Raw genomic sequence first — 15,811 nt, 5'->3', positions numbered from 1 at the left:
AGAAAATTTTAATTGATACCTTTTCTCTAGAATTATTTCAATACATATTACTACTGTCTTGATAAAATTGTATTCCTACCTGTGCAGCCTTTACTTTATGCTGTAACTAAACTGTACAAATTTATTCACGTAAAAACACACACTGTTACGAATCCGTGTCATTAAACGTCTATACAAAGAGTTGCTTAGTAAACACTGCGAAACGCCGTTTGATTCATGCAATGGTGTTATTGCACCAGTCCTAATGCAGCCCACTTGTCAAACACATTGCATTGATGCAATGTGTGTGGCAGTTAGGGCATGGGTCGCTTTAGAGGGCATTTCATCATTTTGTTATATTATACTTACAAGGCTAAGTTATGCCCTGCAAACGTGCCTAAACATTACTGAATAGTTTAAACGCTCGCCTTCGATGGTAAGGACAGGCGTTCGATCCAAGCCTCAAAGAAATCTTTAGACTCTCTATCTCTTTCTCTGCCTTTCTTCATCATTCTTTCTCCTTCTTTCTGTACCTCTCTAGAAGATAATTCTCTCACCAATCAGGTCTATTGCATTCCTCGCTGGACAAGTAGGCGTGCATGTGTTCTGAGAGAGAAGCAGTAGAGGAACGCAATGAAACAGTCGACAAGGAGTGCGGGCCAGTTCATGACGACGAAATATTTCTGTCTGCGACCCAAGGCGATCTCCCGACCACAGCAGCTGTTAGATCTGTGGTAAATGGTTTAGGTTCACCGCCTTTCCTACAAGGGACACAGGCTAAAATCCCTGGGGCTACAGATAAAAAATCTACAAAGAAGGTGGACCGGAGAACAACGTCCGCCGCAAGCTCAATCAATAGAGCGCCGCAGACTTTATCCGACAAGTGTGGCATGGCTGCCCACCTAAAACAGTGCACACAGTGCACTGTTTTATCCTTTTTTATAAATTTTATTCCTTACTCCTATAATCTCTAGACTCCAATTAATACCTGCGAATAACGCTTTCTATGAATTCGTTTGTGCCATTACTTGTTCCATTCACACTGTGTCCCGTCTCTGCTCTCAATTCGCTTCCCTCGTCTCGCTCTCTTCATAACTCGTGTTTCACGCAAGATTGCACCACTGACTTTTTTTTTCTTTTTCGATAAAACTCAACCTGAATAATGGTTTCTCGTAATCATCGTCTGATATTTCACGTATTACGACACGCCCAAGAGTGGTTAGTCAAAAATAACGCGTTCATCGAGTGGCGCAATATCTGCCGGATCACAGCGCTGTTGAATTGGCAGCATTGCGACATCTTTTTCTAATAGCGTGTCAGTAAATAATTATGATGGAGAGCCGTAAGTGTAAGAAAGTTTCGTAATTGCGTCCCAAGACTAGGCCGATTATGCTGTAAGGAAAGTGATTCTGTAAGCATAATATCTTGCTCATTAACGAATCGTAACCCCAGAGAAAGCATGGTTGAATTCACTGCACCGCGCAATTCTGCTTGTCTTGCATTAAAAGATCTGCACTTCATTGTTAACCCTAGGTCTGACAACTCATTGTCTTATTTTTTTTTCACTGCGCGACTTTTCAACACGGTTTTCACATGAAACTTGTGTGCCGCCCTGTTCGGAACGTAGCACAATTGGTTTGTATTATGCATCTGCATTGTTTGTGCTACAGTGTCCTAAAAATTTGCTTTTGTATAGTCCGTTATATCTACTAACTGTGTGCTGCTTTCATATACTTTTTTCAGGAAAACGCAGGTAGTTTTTCTAAATTAGCCATGTGTCTATTCATCTCGCCAAATATTTTCAATTACACTATATATATATATATATATATATATATATATATATATATATATATATATATATATATATATATAAATTTACATGTGTTACATCTGCCTAACAAAATCCACTATTATTATCATTAGATAACGAAGCCAAAAAAGATAAAGGGGATGTTAACTGCACCGTTCGAAACGCAAACAACTGATAAGCGGACGAGTGGACAACCGCTGTTATAGTTTATTTCGGTAAGAGCAACGGGTGTGTAATCCCAAGGCTGATGGTTTCATCCCGCGGGTGGCAAATTGTTTTTCCCTCCATCTTACTTTATTTACATCTCTTATTACAGTACACATAAAATCGTACAGCTAACATCAGTTGTATGCTACCTCGCCTTTATCATCTGCTTGTTTTTGTTAACATTGTGACAAAGTAGCCAAACCTTGAAATGTATTCTTATATTAGTAGATGTCATGAATTCTAGGTGTTAAAACAATAAAAAATTAGTATTGACCAAATACCTTGCTTTGGCAAAAAAAAAAGTTTCTTTGCAAATTTAATTTTGCTAAACTTTTAACTATGCAATCACTTAAAACCATTAGTGAATATTTGGAATTGCTCGCTTATCGATGCTTTACATTGGAAACGCTTGGTGATGTTTAAAAAATTGCGTTCTAGTGGAGTTTGACTATACTCGACCTAACTGGTAAATAATATAATCGTGTCACGAATCTCAGCGAATATCCCAAGTATAAGAGAATATCTCTAGTCTTCCTTAAACTTAGAGCATTGTTGTAACATCATTTGGCAGCATTAAAATGAATTGTCTTCCTACCGAAAAACCCCATTACTCAAGCGCTGTTCCAGCATTTAGTCGAACTGATAGATCTACGCTTTCTGAGAGTTCAAAATAGATTTGCACTGTTAAACAAACACATAAAAAGGGGTTACACAAATCATCTTGGTAAGAGCATCCTGTTTTATAACTTCATTGTAATGAATTAGGTGTTGTCAGTGAAATAATTGAGCCTTTTTATTTCGCCTGTTATGTGTCTGACTCACATCTGCTCTGATATGTTGGCCTATTTTTTGTCTTCCATGTCTATGAATTCATCGGTTTTAGTTAACAAATTTAGTTTAACAACAATGATGGCAGTAGTTCTAGTTAATTTTTAAGCACTCTACTGCAGGACATGGAACAGTTCTTTTTTTGTTTTTATATAAACGCAGTGGTTTTATCGTTAGCGTTTTAGGCCGGGCCAACACAAGCACAGCCGGGCTGATATTACACTTGTTACCAACTGAACAGCATATATGCGGAAGCACAACACAAACATTTCAGGTTTTAAGTATAGTAAAATGCGTATTTCCCTTTTTTTTACTACTAAAAGTTTGTGGCAGTTCTGTGACGTTACTCCGATGAGTGTGGTTTTGTGAATGACAAGCGTAAAGCAAGCCACTATACTCGTCAAATTGACACAGTAAGTAAAATTTTATCCTTTGGCAATATTATCCATTAACCGGCACAGACTTCTCACTTTGTATAGACGACATCTATCTGTAAGATATTCTTTTCGCGAATAGAGGAGGCTTCACTGTGATTGCATATTTCAGGGTAAAAAGCGAGAGCTGCAGCATACGCAGCGGATGCGTGTGGTTCAGGCCGCAAACGATCACAACTTACGCTACCGGCGTTTCGTCAAGAACTTTAAATCTGGTTCGAAACGCTTCCCCCCTAAACTCGAATCCGTCACCATCTTAATTTATTCATTTGTTTCAGTTTGTTGTTTGATTTCTCTCCTTTTTATTTATTTAGGATAATTCTTTTTGCCACAGAACGGCCAAACCGATGGAGTACTCGTTGCACTACATGCCTAATATGCTCCACAAATATCGAATTACGAGGCAACGAAACAGAACACACACCTCATAAGCATATAACACACGTCTTGCACGCACTTCTGCACTTATACGTACAGACGAAATTAGAAGCTCGATAAACAAGCTGATAAAATGCTATTTCTGAAACGATCCGACAGCAACAGTGTACGGTTGGTTGTTGTGCCCTTCACCGCGATTCACAAACCCCCCTTCTCTCAGGATCCGTGAGCCTATGTTCGTGACGGCAGTGATTGATGAGCCATCGGTAAAGAATGCAGCAGCGGCATCGTGCGCGCCCACCGTAACGTTCCGACATTGTGCTGGCTTATCAGGGAGAGGTGATGGCCCACCGCCGGGGTGAACCCGAGCTTGTATACAACGGTGCATCCGCAGTATAAGCAAGCCGCTTCACCATTTCATGCTCTGCAGCACGTATTCGCATAGGCACGGCATGAATCGTGGTGTCGCTCGCTTTGCTGCCCGGATATTGAAGGTCTCACGAAGTCTAAGGTATAGACGCCGAGGTCGTGTTTTGACAGCAGGAAGAATGTATTCTTGCTTTGAGCAGCTGCACATCCCTATATGCGTGTCGGGAAACGACAACGTCGCTTTATACGGCGCCGATGCTCTTACTGATGCCATAGACATAATGGTCGTGATAGGACGAGAGAAGGAAATACTGGACAGCTTTAGTTAGGCCAAACACCTCTGGCAATCTGCGTCCTCAGAACATCAGTGGATGCAAAATAAAAGATTCTAATCAACTGGTAAGAGGCTGTTTTATACCATTTCGCGCGTCAATTTGCTTCAACCACAAAACAATCAAAGTTACTGAATAATGTAAGACTGAGCTATATATGTCTTAATTGCATTATCGTGCACGTAATCGAATTTATCAGTCCGTTTATTCATATTGTTCTACTTTTTCAGTATTAGTTATGTAAAAAGACAGCACGCTAGTTACGTTAACGTTATCTAAACTTTTTCAACATGCCAGTTATGTAAAAAGAGGCGAAATGCTTCAATATAACGTTTTTTTTTTAACAGGACCATCATGAAAGATACTGTTAGAGTTCTCAAGAAAAAGTTCTTTCTGGTGCTGACACGATAAATAGCTCGCTTTGTTCCCGGGTTTGCAGAAGCAGCGTCTATCTGGCATTGTTTGCATGCTTACAGACAGATGATTTATCCTCGCAGTCGAAAGTATGCCAAAAGCGAAGGTGAGTTAACGCTCGCATTTGAATACATATTGGAAAGCCAGATGCACTCATGCTAGATCCGCGTTTTATCATCAGTTCCGATACTCTGTCTGATCGCACTGAGAAAAAAAGTGTAAGACCGAACACCAAAATGTTTGTTTGTTCGATTTCATTTGTTTGTTTGCTTGTTTGTTTGTTTGTTCGTTTTTTTGCAACAGCAACGAAGACTGAATCATAAAGGTATGTTAGCCGAGCATGTGGTTTCAGTGGTTTCGTAAGAGTGAGCGCAAATGAAGTATTTTCTTTTTCTCACGCGTAGAGGACACGACCATTTGGGATAATATTTAAAGCAAAAAAAAAAGATTACATCGTGGCTTCGTAATATCGAAAATAAAGGGGGCTTCATTCTCCGTAAATCTATAGATATTTCTGCAGTATTGACTGATCTATTCTTTCCTGCTCTTTCGTACATATTGTTGAAGAAAGAAATGGATACTAGCAATGCGAAAGTAAAACAAGATATCTGCTGGCGTCAGAGCGCATGGGAATGGTTTACTTATTAAAATTGGACAGACGCTTGAGCTTCGCCTTCAAGCGTAGAACACAATATAGCGTAATCAAGCCTCGCGTGCATTGCATTCAGCCATTCTGCAAAGAACGTTGTGCGCATTGGATTGGCCGCTTCAAACTATACGAGAATCTATACAGGATGTACATTCGCTAAGTGCCCAGTATACCATAATCTTTTTTTCTTTGGTGGGTGGGGGGAACTGGTAAATGCAGTACCCACTGCTGATCTGTAAGGCCCCACTTGCGCTTGCGTAAGAAAGGAAGGAAGGAAACTAGGAGAAAAAGAACGGCAGGGAGGTTAACCAGCCTATAGGCAGCCGGTTTGCTACCCTGCGCATGGAAGGAGCATTGGGGAGATAAAAGATAGAGGAGAGAGGGAAGAGAGATAAACACAGCACATTAAGCAGCTCAGGCGCGCACACTCAGCCATAGTCCAGTCTTGTCTTTCGTGGTGTGTGACATTGCTGTTACAGTCGCTCGTTCAAGTCCGTGTCGCGTAGAAAGTTCAACGGTGCTTTTGTCGCCTTCTGTTGCGCAGCTGCGTACATTGTATAGGTGGGCAGCTTTAAACCACGCACTCGTTGTCCGATACATTTGTTTTGACAGCTCGTGTGATTCTAGTATTAAGGAGTGGTTTTTCATTCTATGACATTCCGAAGTTTTTGTAGTTTTTTTCGGACGTGTTTTAAGTAAAGATGTAGCTCCGTGGTAGATCATCTACTTGCCACGAAGACAGCCTGAATTCAAGTACCCCTTGGAACTGAAAATTTTTAATATTTGTGTTATTTGGATATATTTGTCAATTTTTTTCATCACGGACAAGGCGATGATTTTGCGCTCACAAACAAGGACGCCACTGGCAACACCGCAAATTTTGCAAAACAAGCTCATTAAACCCAAAGAGCTTCTCTCACATTATACCCGGCGGTGGAGGCCACATTTCTATTGAAAGCGAAATGCTAGAGGCGTGTGTGCTTAGAGTTAGGCGCATGTTAAAGAAACTGACTTGGTCAAAACTTCCGGAGACCTCCACCACACCGCCGCCCGTGATCATATAGTGGTTCTCAGACACAAAACCCAGGAGTAACTAGTGGTGGCCGTCCCATACACGCAGATAAACGGCATACCTCGGCTATGGTCATCAACACTGCCGTTCTGTCACAGCTTTTACGCTTCTCTGCGGCGCCTCTGATACATGCGCTCTGCGATTCCCCAATGACTTCGTTTCGTGTGTCTTTTTCTTACCTACTGTGACTCGCCAGATACAAAAAGTCAGAATAATCACATCTCTTTCTTTTTTTTTGTTTGCACTAAATGGGGGGGGGGGGGCACGGGGGAAGGCTGTTCTTTTACCTTATCGCAATTGATATCAAGTAAAACGAACCTTGTCATGATGTTCTCTGCGGGAGTGAAGCTCAAGAAATAACACCTCTTGAACACGAAAAACTTCTGATGTTCATTTGTTCTCTCGATCAATCTCTCTCGCAAGCAACAGTAAGCGCTACGTATATCTTGAATGCAAAGCTAGTTAATATAATAATTTCGTCATAGGGCAATGTAAATATATACCACGAAGAAGACTCCGCGGCGTTGCTAATAATGATCCAATCATGCTTATATTTCAAAGTTTCAGTGTTAAAACTCAAGCTGCGCACTCACTGTGTTATAATGCTCGTCATCGCTAACTCATGCCTCGGGCTCTTTAGAGAGACAGTTTATTCGAGCGCGTACATTGCACACGTGCCTCTGTTTCTCATTTCCTCTGAGAGGCGCGCGCTCTGTAGGCGTTGTTGTAACTGGTGCGCGAAACCCCCGAGGCTGGCTTCACCACGAAGCACTGCTGCACACCAGCCCGCGCATACGCAACTGCGCCACTGCGAGAGGCGATTCTCACGCAAATTACGTTCGCGTCTGTCGTGGCACCGCATCCCTGCTTCTTCGCTACTCACATCACAGCGCACTCTGGCGGACGACGCTAGCATAGAGGAGCCAATAAGACTGTCGAGTGCGAGAAATTCTTCACTGTCATTGGCAGGTGCAGCTGGAATTCGAGGAGTGTGAAATCTCATTTGCACGTCGCGCGCCCGAAAGCGGCCGCGTTTTGCTGTAGCGCGCACTCTCTCTGCGGGATGAATCTCTTAAAGCAAAGCATGCCTTGCGGGCAAGCGCATCGTTCGTCTTGCAAAATGAGCTGCCGCAGTTCCGTCGAATGATGGCTTGAGCGGCGTCACTAACCATGCGGTTTTCTCAGAGCCGGGTCTTCCTCGTGCGCGCCTGTTTCATACAGGCGACGGTGGTATACCTCGCGATTTTCTCCGGCACCGTGACGGCCCGCTTTCTCCGAACGTAACGTTAGCCGCGCAAGACGATCGCCTCCCTCCTCGTCAACGTCTGCGCCGGGATTTTCGATCCTGCTCGAGGGACAGTTTCTTTCGGGAAAATTTCGGCTCTCGCTTTCTTTTTCGAGCGCTTCACGCGTAAGACCTGCTTTTTAAGCGGCTCGATGAGCGGCGACAACGGTGGCTCGGCTCCTGGAGGGAAGCAAGCCATGTGTAACGTGTCAAGGAGTTTCAAACTGCCATCCTGCTCCTTTAATAATATTGCCTTAGGCTATGCTGACTGAGCCTTCATCGAGCGCCGCGCTTCAGGCATTTAGGAGCTTCTCTGTCTCTTGACTCTTGACACGTTGATAGCGTGTAGGGAAATATAATGCTGGCAAGGGTGTCGTTTCAGTCACTATATATATAGGAGGGTAAGAAAGTGCAGACAAAAGGACGAGTTCGCTATTTTGCGTAGTATTCTTGTTTTCTTCGTATGTAGGCTCGCCAGCATTAGTCAAATTAAGTTTTTTTTTCTTTTATCGTTTTTCACATCTTCCTTTAGGTACAAAATATGGCATTTTTGTGATCGTTTCGACTCTTGGGAAGACAATGGAAAGAGAAAGATAAATATTGCCAAGAAAACTTAATTGTTAACAAATTACGCAAGTCAATCTTCCATTGGCAATGTTTTCTTTAAAAATATAAACGTGCAATAACTATATGCAATAAGGCAAACAGCTCGTTGACATTCTCTCGTGTGTGTCGGTGTTTTTCTCTTATTCATTTTTTAACTCTCCCTTTCTTTTTCAACCTCCTATTCCCCAACCCCAGTGTAGGGTAGCATACTAGATACTAGCATCTGGTTAACCTCCCTGCCTTCCTTTTTTCTCGTTTCTCTCTCTCTTCCTCTCCAAACCTAAGGGTGCACCTTTTAAGTAGCTTTATTTTGCGTCACAGGACTGGTGGTACTCTCGAGGCGTTACAATTTGTTTCACCGAGTAACCATGGCAGTGTTTATCTTCCTCCTGTTGATAACCTAGATGAAGGTGATGAACGCATTCCGGGAATTTCTAAAGATAAAAGACTTGCACCAGCGCTTATAGGCCAGTGGTGATGTGTGACGGGGAGGAGAGAGACTTCACGCTTGTGTGCTTCAACTCTCCATCTCTATCTCAACCTTTACCTTCAAGTTCCCATGTCCTTTTTTCCTTCGTTACGTATACAACACCAGTTCTTCTAGTATGGTTAACATTCCTGCATTTCGTCTCTCTTCCGTTCCTCTCTTTTTTTGCGTTATGCAAGTAAAGCATACACTTTGTTTCGCGGGTATCAATTCAGCCCTAAGGATAACGTCATGTTCAAGATTCTTTTCTTTTTCAATCGCTAGTTGCTACATTAAAGATACATAGTGTATACATATGGAGACACCATAAGTGAAATTGTTCCACCGTGGTGGTTTAGTGGCTAAGGTACTCAGGTGCTACCCCGCAGGTCGCGGGATCGAATCCCGGCGGCGGTGGCTAAATTTTTGATGGAGGCGAAAATGCTGTTGCCCCGTGGGCTCAGATTTTGGTGCACGTTAAATAACCCCGGGCGTAGAAATTTTCAGAGCCCTCCACTACGGCTTCACTCATCATCATATGGTAGAATTGGGGCGTTAAACCGCACATATCAATGAATTACCCTTAAATGAAGTCCAAACAAAATGTGGTGGACTAGCTCAATTTCGGGACGTGTGGTTTTCGCTCATTTTTAAAAACATTGTTGACAAAACTTAGCCTAACTAACAGCTTCTATATATTTTCCTATGTTCAGTTATCTCATTACAAAAGAAATTGGCTGGTATGCATTCCTGCAAGTCTTGCAAGTCTTGCAGCTTGCGTTTGCCTGGTTTGTCGTTGGTCGTTCTCTTTGACTACCTTGTTCGACATAAGACCACATTCACAATGCCCTTATAAACCATCATAAATTGACTAATAGTTTTGTAACAAACTTATAAAAGTAACAATTTGCTTATATTTTCTCAGCAGTCTTGTGGCAAATTATATCTCTTCGTTGGAAACCAATGCCAAGCCAGTAAAATACGCAGAACAAAGTGTGAATTAGCGACTATTGCTTCATCCTCCATGCTAATACACAAGTCAAATATCTGAAATATCTTTCATATCCTAGGAATTGGAGAACACTCTCTTGTATCACGATGGCGTTGGTTTCATTACTTTCTTCGGGTAAATGCTGCTGACGTTTTCAGTTTTTAACGGGCACTAGCCAGCACAGCTCCTTGATCTTCATTTCAGGAGAATTCAGTTTTAATTTTTAAAGCACTCGATGGCAAAAATATCAGCGTTCTCTACTGTGCACATTTTTTTTTTAACCTGCGCGGCGCCAAGGGTCAGGAGTCGGAGTGCAACGACCAGTCTGTGTGATGAACATCGGCCGACAAGAAGGGAACGGGAGACGACCTTTGAGACGTTGTCGGGCGGAAGGAAGGCTGCCGGGCATATTGCCAAACAATCGCATCCAGTAAATCCACACGACGGCTAAAGGGTACACGGCGCGGAGAAGGAGGTCGAGGGTGAAGACGGCCGCAGCGTGCTCGTAGCGCGCATCCATTAGTCGCTCTTGTCGATGCGTACCCTTCCCCTCTCTGCCATCCCTGCCTGATCCGACTGGGGATTAGGACACTTAGGGATAACTAATGTCCCACCGGCCGGGTCCCTGGGGCAGACCGCCATCCAGGGCAGACCCGGGCGTTCAAGAAGAGGGGAAGGGGGGGTCGAGAGCTCGTGACGCGTTCTGGGCTCGGGCTGCACAGACATTAAGACAAACAGGTCCCTCTGCTTTTTGCCATCGTTGGCGGTGCGCAGGCGAAGGCAAGAAGAAAAGGTTTCGGTTGCCGGTGTCGGGACCGTGGCGCCTCCGAGGCAGCGGCGGCCGTTCGCGGCGTTGCGGCTCAAGCATCGATCGGTGAGCGAGGAAAGGCGGGAGCTGCGGGGCCCGAGCGCCGTCGCTCGCACAGCAGCACAGAGCGGGAGAAGACAACGCGAAGAGACCCGGAGCGCAGCCCAACGCGCCGCCGGAATATTTCGCCGTCGCGGGCAAGTGTCGCGCGAGCGCGCTGCACAGCAGCTAGTTCGGTAGGCCAGCAGCCGTTCGCCTCGCCTGGCCACTGGTTTTGATTTTCGCTGCATGCACTGACAAGGGAAAAAAACGTGCTCGCTACCATCGGAGCCTGCAACTTCAGCTGGTTGTGCTCCGTCGTTCAGAGGCCGTTTGACGTGCTGCCAGCGTGCGGGACTGGTGAAAAACAGACGGAGAAGGTGATACAACTTCTGTGTTGCCCTCCCAACTTAGACGGAAGCATCTGGGTGGAAGGAAAGTTGTTTAAAGTTGTTTTAAGGTGTTTTTCTAAAGTTTTCTTTTCTTCACGACGTGATACTCCCGTGAAGAAGATCGCGAGATCGGCGGCAAAAGGCAATGATGACAATAACGACGGTGTCCATCGCAGCGGCGACACCGTGATTGCGCTCGCTCATTTGACACCTCCAGTCATCGTGGGTGGCGGTGACAGCACTTATGGATGTCGTGACGTCGTTGTTCCCGATGAGGTCACCGTGTTCCCCGTGCCTGCTGGCACTGTTGTCCCTGGCAGCGGTGGCGGTGACTGCGACGTCTTCAGAGGACGTGTCACTTCCGCACCGGCGTGCCAGAGGCCTCATTCAGGCTCCGGCAACCAAGGAGCAACCTTTCGGTGAGTTCCGCGCATTTCTCTTCACGCGCCCCATCCCAGTGTTCTCCCAAGCGTCTGCAGCTCGCTTCCGACGACTGTCGGCCGCATCCGGCTGTGGCGTCGACTGTCCTTGACGGATAGTATGCCGTGTTTGGTTCTGCTCTGAAAGAAGCGATCGGTGGAAGATATGGTAGGAATAAATGAAGAGCTACTACACTTGCAGCAGTTTGGGACCAGTGGTTGGTATCGCAGCCCTTTCCCAGACATAACGGATGCACGTGTTGCTGTAGTTCTTCTGTGTGTGCTTTCTTCAACAACATCATTCTGCGGGATATCCTTACACCTTTGGCCCCTGTGTAGGAATATTTCCGGGGAGCTAAAGCAGGCATTGGAACTTTCAGCAGTAATATGCTCTATCTTACCTAAGCGTTGTGCTCGGTAGAGGGAAGAAGGATTGTGTAATTACATGGATGCGGCTGCTCCTCATCTGGCCTTATAAAATTGAGGTTCGATGCCGAAGCGAAGGTCATGACAACCTCAACTGATGTCATAACGTCAGTTCATATAAGACAACGCCAGACAATTCCATCCCAAAGAAATTCAACTCTCGCACTTTATGCAACATGTTATTTAGGCTGTCCTTCTTTTATTTCATGTGAGCATTTCTTTTCGATGTTTCATAGTACCTGTCTGTAGCAGGGCAAACAACAAAGACTCACATGCGTTTATGAGTGACATTTACAAAACTGAATCTAGAATCAGTAGGTACGTTTGATTTCTGCACATAAAAAAAAATATTTCGTCAGTGAGAGTTTCCATGCTTCGACAAACGAAAAGATATAAAAATCTTGTCTTTCTTTTACGCTCACAATTACCGTTCCAGTTATATAAAGATCGCATTCTTAGGCACGTATACAAAAACAATTTAAACGAAAAACATTGAACGAAAACTACAATTTTAAACTATTTGTGAGTTTCGGTGCAACTCGCTTCTGTGTTACGATTCCTTGGAAATTTCATAGCCATGGCTTTTATCACCACTGCTGTTCAACGAAATTTCGAATCTCTCTTTAAAAGTCTCACCGACCTTAATAAGAAATAAAATGTATTGTGAATTCCACTCCTGGATCTCCAATTCTTGTTGTATTAGCTAGTATGCTTGGAACTGACCCTGTTATACTTCTGACGTGCCATAATGCTCTTTTTTTTCCCCGATATGCAAAATATAGCACAATTTTCTTTTATTTTTACACAAGAATCCCATCATGTCGTTCTTAAGCCATATTTTGCCCAAACGCGTAAGCTATTTATGTAAATTTTGGTAGAAAATCGAGTTCCTGACATTCACAAGAATGACAGTGAAAATGACAGAAAGGTCAAGATGCAGAAACGACGCTATACAGGCCAAAATACTCAAGTTGTCGTTCTCTGGTCTAGACAAAATGACGAGGTTAACGAAACAAAGTAAAGAAAGTGATCTTTTGTAACATATGTATTGATATTTTATTAATAGGACACGGGAAAACTAGCGTGAATTGAAACGCTCCTTGTTATCGACCGCGTGTTCACAGTCGACTGTCGCCTTCATTTCTGGTTCGAGAATTTCACATTTTCTATTGTTTTATTGTTTTGTAAGGAACGCGAACGCTTGTATGCATACTTTGGCTAGAAAAAATGTTGGTGCGCGTCAAGTTCACAGCCAAAATATGTACCATGAACTAACACTAATAAACTTTCAGAGAGCTTTTTGAGTTTAACTCGATAATCTAATCTGTTTTATTATATATATATATATATATATATATATATATATATATATATATATATATATATATGTATATATATGAGATCTAACTGTGTCAAAACATGGAAAAACGAGCGCTTAGATATACACTTCTTTCTCTTATATATATATATATATATATATATATATATATATATATATATATATATATATATATATATATATATATATATATATATATATATATATATATATGGTTGTCCCATATAACTTGAGCCAAGAATTCGAAACTGAAAGACCATACAGTGGCGAATTGAACCAAACGCGTACTACTTGCACTAACCCGTATAGCCTGTAGGTACTTAGGCTATTTTTTTATTTCTCTCCGTAATATTTAATTATAATTTTTATTACCTATTTTTAATTATTGGCTGGAAACACAAAATGTGAACACCGAGATGTATAGCACTTTACGAAAGCACGACTAAATTGTTCCCTGTACGATACGTCTGGCGCTGTTATTTTTTCGGCGCTGTAAAGAAAGCCTATACAAGCGCTATAGCAGTGCGCTCGCGGTCCGTCACACGGCTCTTTTACACATTTCATGGGCTTTCTTTACAACGTTGATGATTGATTTGTAGGGTTTAACGTCCCAAAACCACCATATGATTATGAGAGACGCAGTAGTGGAGGGCTCCGGAAATTTTGACCACCTGGGGTTCTTTAACGTGCACCCAAATCTGAGCACACGGGCCTACAACATTTCCGCCTCCATCGGAAATGCAGCCACCGCAGCCGGGATTCGAACCCGCGACCTGCGGGTCAGCAGCCGAGTACCTTAGCCATTAGACCACCGCGGCGGGGCTCTTTACAACGTAAAAGAAAATAACAGCGCCATGCGTATCGTACAGGAAACAATTTAGTCGGTGGTTTCTGAAAGTGCTCAACATCTCATTGTTCATATTTTGGATTTCCAGCCCACAATTAAACATTGAGTAATTAAGAATCATTAACTAATTATATGGGGAGAAATAAAAAAATTGTCTGAGTAACTACAGGCTAGTGCGAGCAGTATGCGTTTAGTGGAATTCGCCTCCTGAGTGCCTTTCACTTTTAAATTTTCTTTCAGACTACCGGTATTCAGCATTTAGATTTTGTTTTTTAATTCACTCTTGCCATTACCTAAAACATATTAGTGTGATACGCTGGTCATTTTTTTTTATCTGTTTCCTTCCGCTTGTTGGGCCGCTTTATTTCCGGTATCCGTTATTACAGTTAAATTAACTGAAATAAAATTATAAATTAATGCCTAAACAATTCATATTCACTGTGACCATAAGCACAAAAATAAAAAAACTCAACCCTCAATGTTATTATTGATCCTGCATTTTGCTTCGCGTGCATTTGCACTAAAATTGTATAAAGCAAAACGTGAAAGCAGTTATGAGAATTGTGTACATTCTCTAAAGTGCACGTAAAAATAATGAGTTCTTTCAGGAGCAGTTTAGCTGTAAGGTGAATTGCTCCCTCCTGCCTTCGTACAAGAAGTGGAAGCTCTGTGAAATTTGAAAATCGTACAAATTTCGAGGTGAACCTCCAGTTTACGTCAATGACGCAAACACCTCTAATGTGGCAGGGTTCGTGCCAAACTACGCATTGATGTTTACAAACCATCTGCGACTTGAAAATAAGTGACAGAAAATTATACTTATTTAATTTCTTCTGGGTATGGGGGTCACACCTGGTTCACTGTTTTTCTGCGTAGCAACGATAAAAAAAGATAAGAAAACAAAGATGTATTTAGAGGTTTCTCTTACAAAAAAAAAGAAACGCGAAATATGGAGAACGACATGCGTCATGCCCTTAGTCGGCATATCAAGGGATACATATTTTAAACTACAAAATGTTTTGCTTGAATAGACCACAATCAGCTTCCGTGTTCTATATCAGCGAATTGCATGCCGAATCTATTTTGGCAAGGCGTTTGTGTGAGCTTGCAAATTATTGGAAAAACTGTTTTTATGCTGATTACATTGTTTAAACACGTTGTACAACTGCTCTACACGACATTTAAACTTTTTTTCATTAGATAAGAAGAGAAAGCAAAACAGTGAAAAAGAAGCTTATTTAACTAATAATTTGGAAGCTAATGTTATCGCATGCCCAGTACAGTACTGTATGCACGATCACAGATTCTACAAAATTTCACGGCATATTCACAGATTCAATGATGATGAGTGGAGCGAAGCGTCCGTACGTCCATATGTTTGTCCGTGCGTCCATATGTCATCTTTACTGAACCTTAAAATATACGAAAACCCCTAACGCCATCTAGTGATAATATTTACAGGGACATACACACACAACGCCATGTACTGAGCAATTCTTAAAACTAACTGGAAGTGAGTGTACTACTACTACTACTACTACTACTACTACTACTACTACTACTACTACTACTACTACTACTACTACTACTACTACTACTGCTACTACTACTACTACAAAGGAGGAAACTACCCCCACCCTGAAGATCATGGCCTCTAATGAAGTTATGTTCTAATGAAGTTATGTTCTCAGTAGATGCTACAAACATGTCGCATACAG

The 15,811-nt window shown here is 42.6% G+C and overlaps 1 protein-coding gene across 4 annotated transcripts in view; it reads left to right on the top strand.

Annotated features, from left to right (window-relative positions):
* Positions 1–10,775: 10,775 nt before the first annotated feature.
* Positions 10,776–15,811, top strand: part of LOC119172789 (protein turtle) — a 353,955-nt gene continuing 348,919 nt past the window's right edge. For all 4 annotated transcript variants that reach the window (XM_075893304.1, XM_075893302.1, XM_075893303.1 and 1 more), the window contains exon 1: positions 10,776–11,481. In XM_075893304.1, the coding sequence (XP_075749419.1) occupies positions 11,307–11,481 (175 nt within the window). In that variant the 5' untranslated portion in view covers positions 10,776–11,306. The remainder of the gene's footprint in view (positions 11,482–15,811) is intronic.

Source organism: Rhipicephalus microplus, chromosome 4 (assembly GCF_043290135.1).
Source record: "Rhipicephalus microplus isolate Deutch F79 chromosome 4, USDA_Rmic, whole genome shotgun sequence".
NCBI lineage: Eukaryota > Metazoa > Arthropoda > Arachnida > Ixodida > Ixodidae > Rhipicephalus > Rhipicephalus microplus.
Note: the sequence above shows the minus strand (reverse complement) of the source record. Positions and strands in the feature narration are given on the sequence as shown.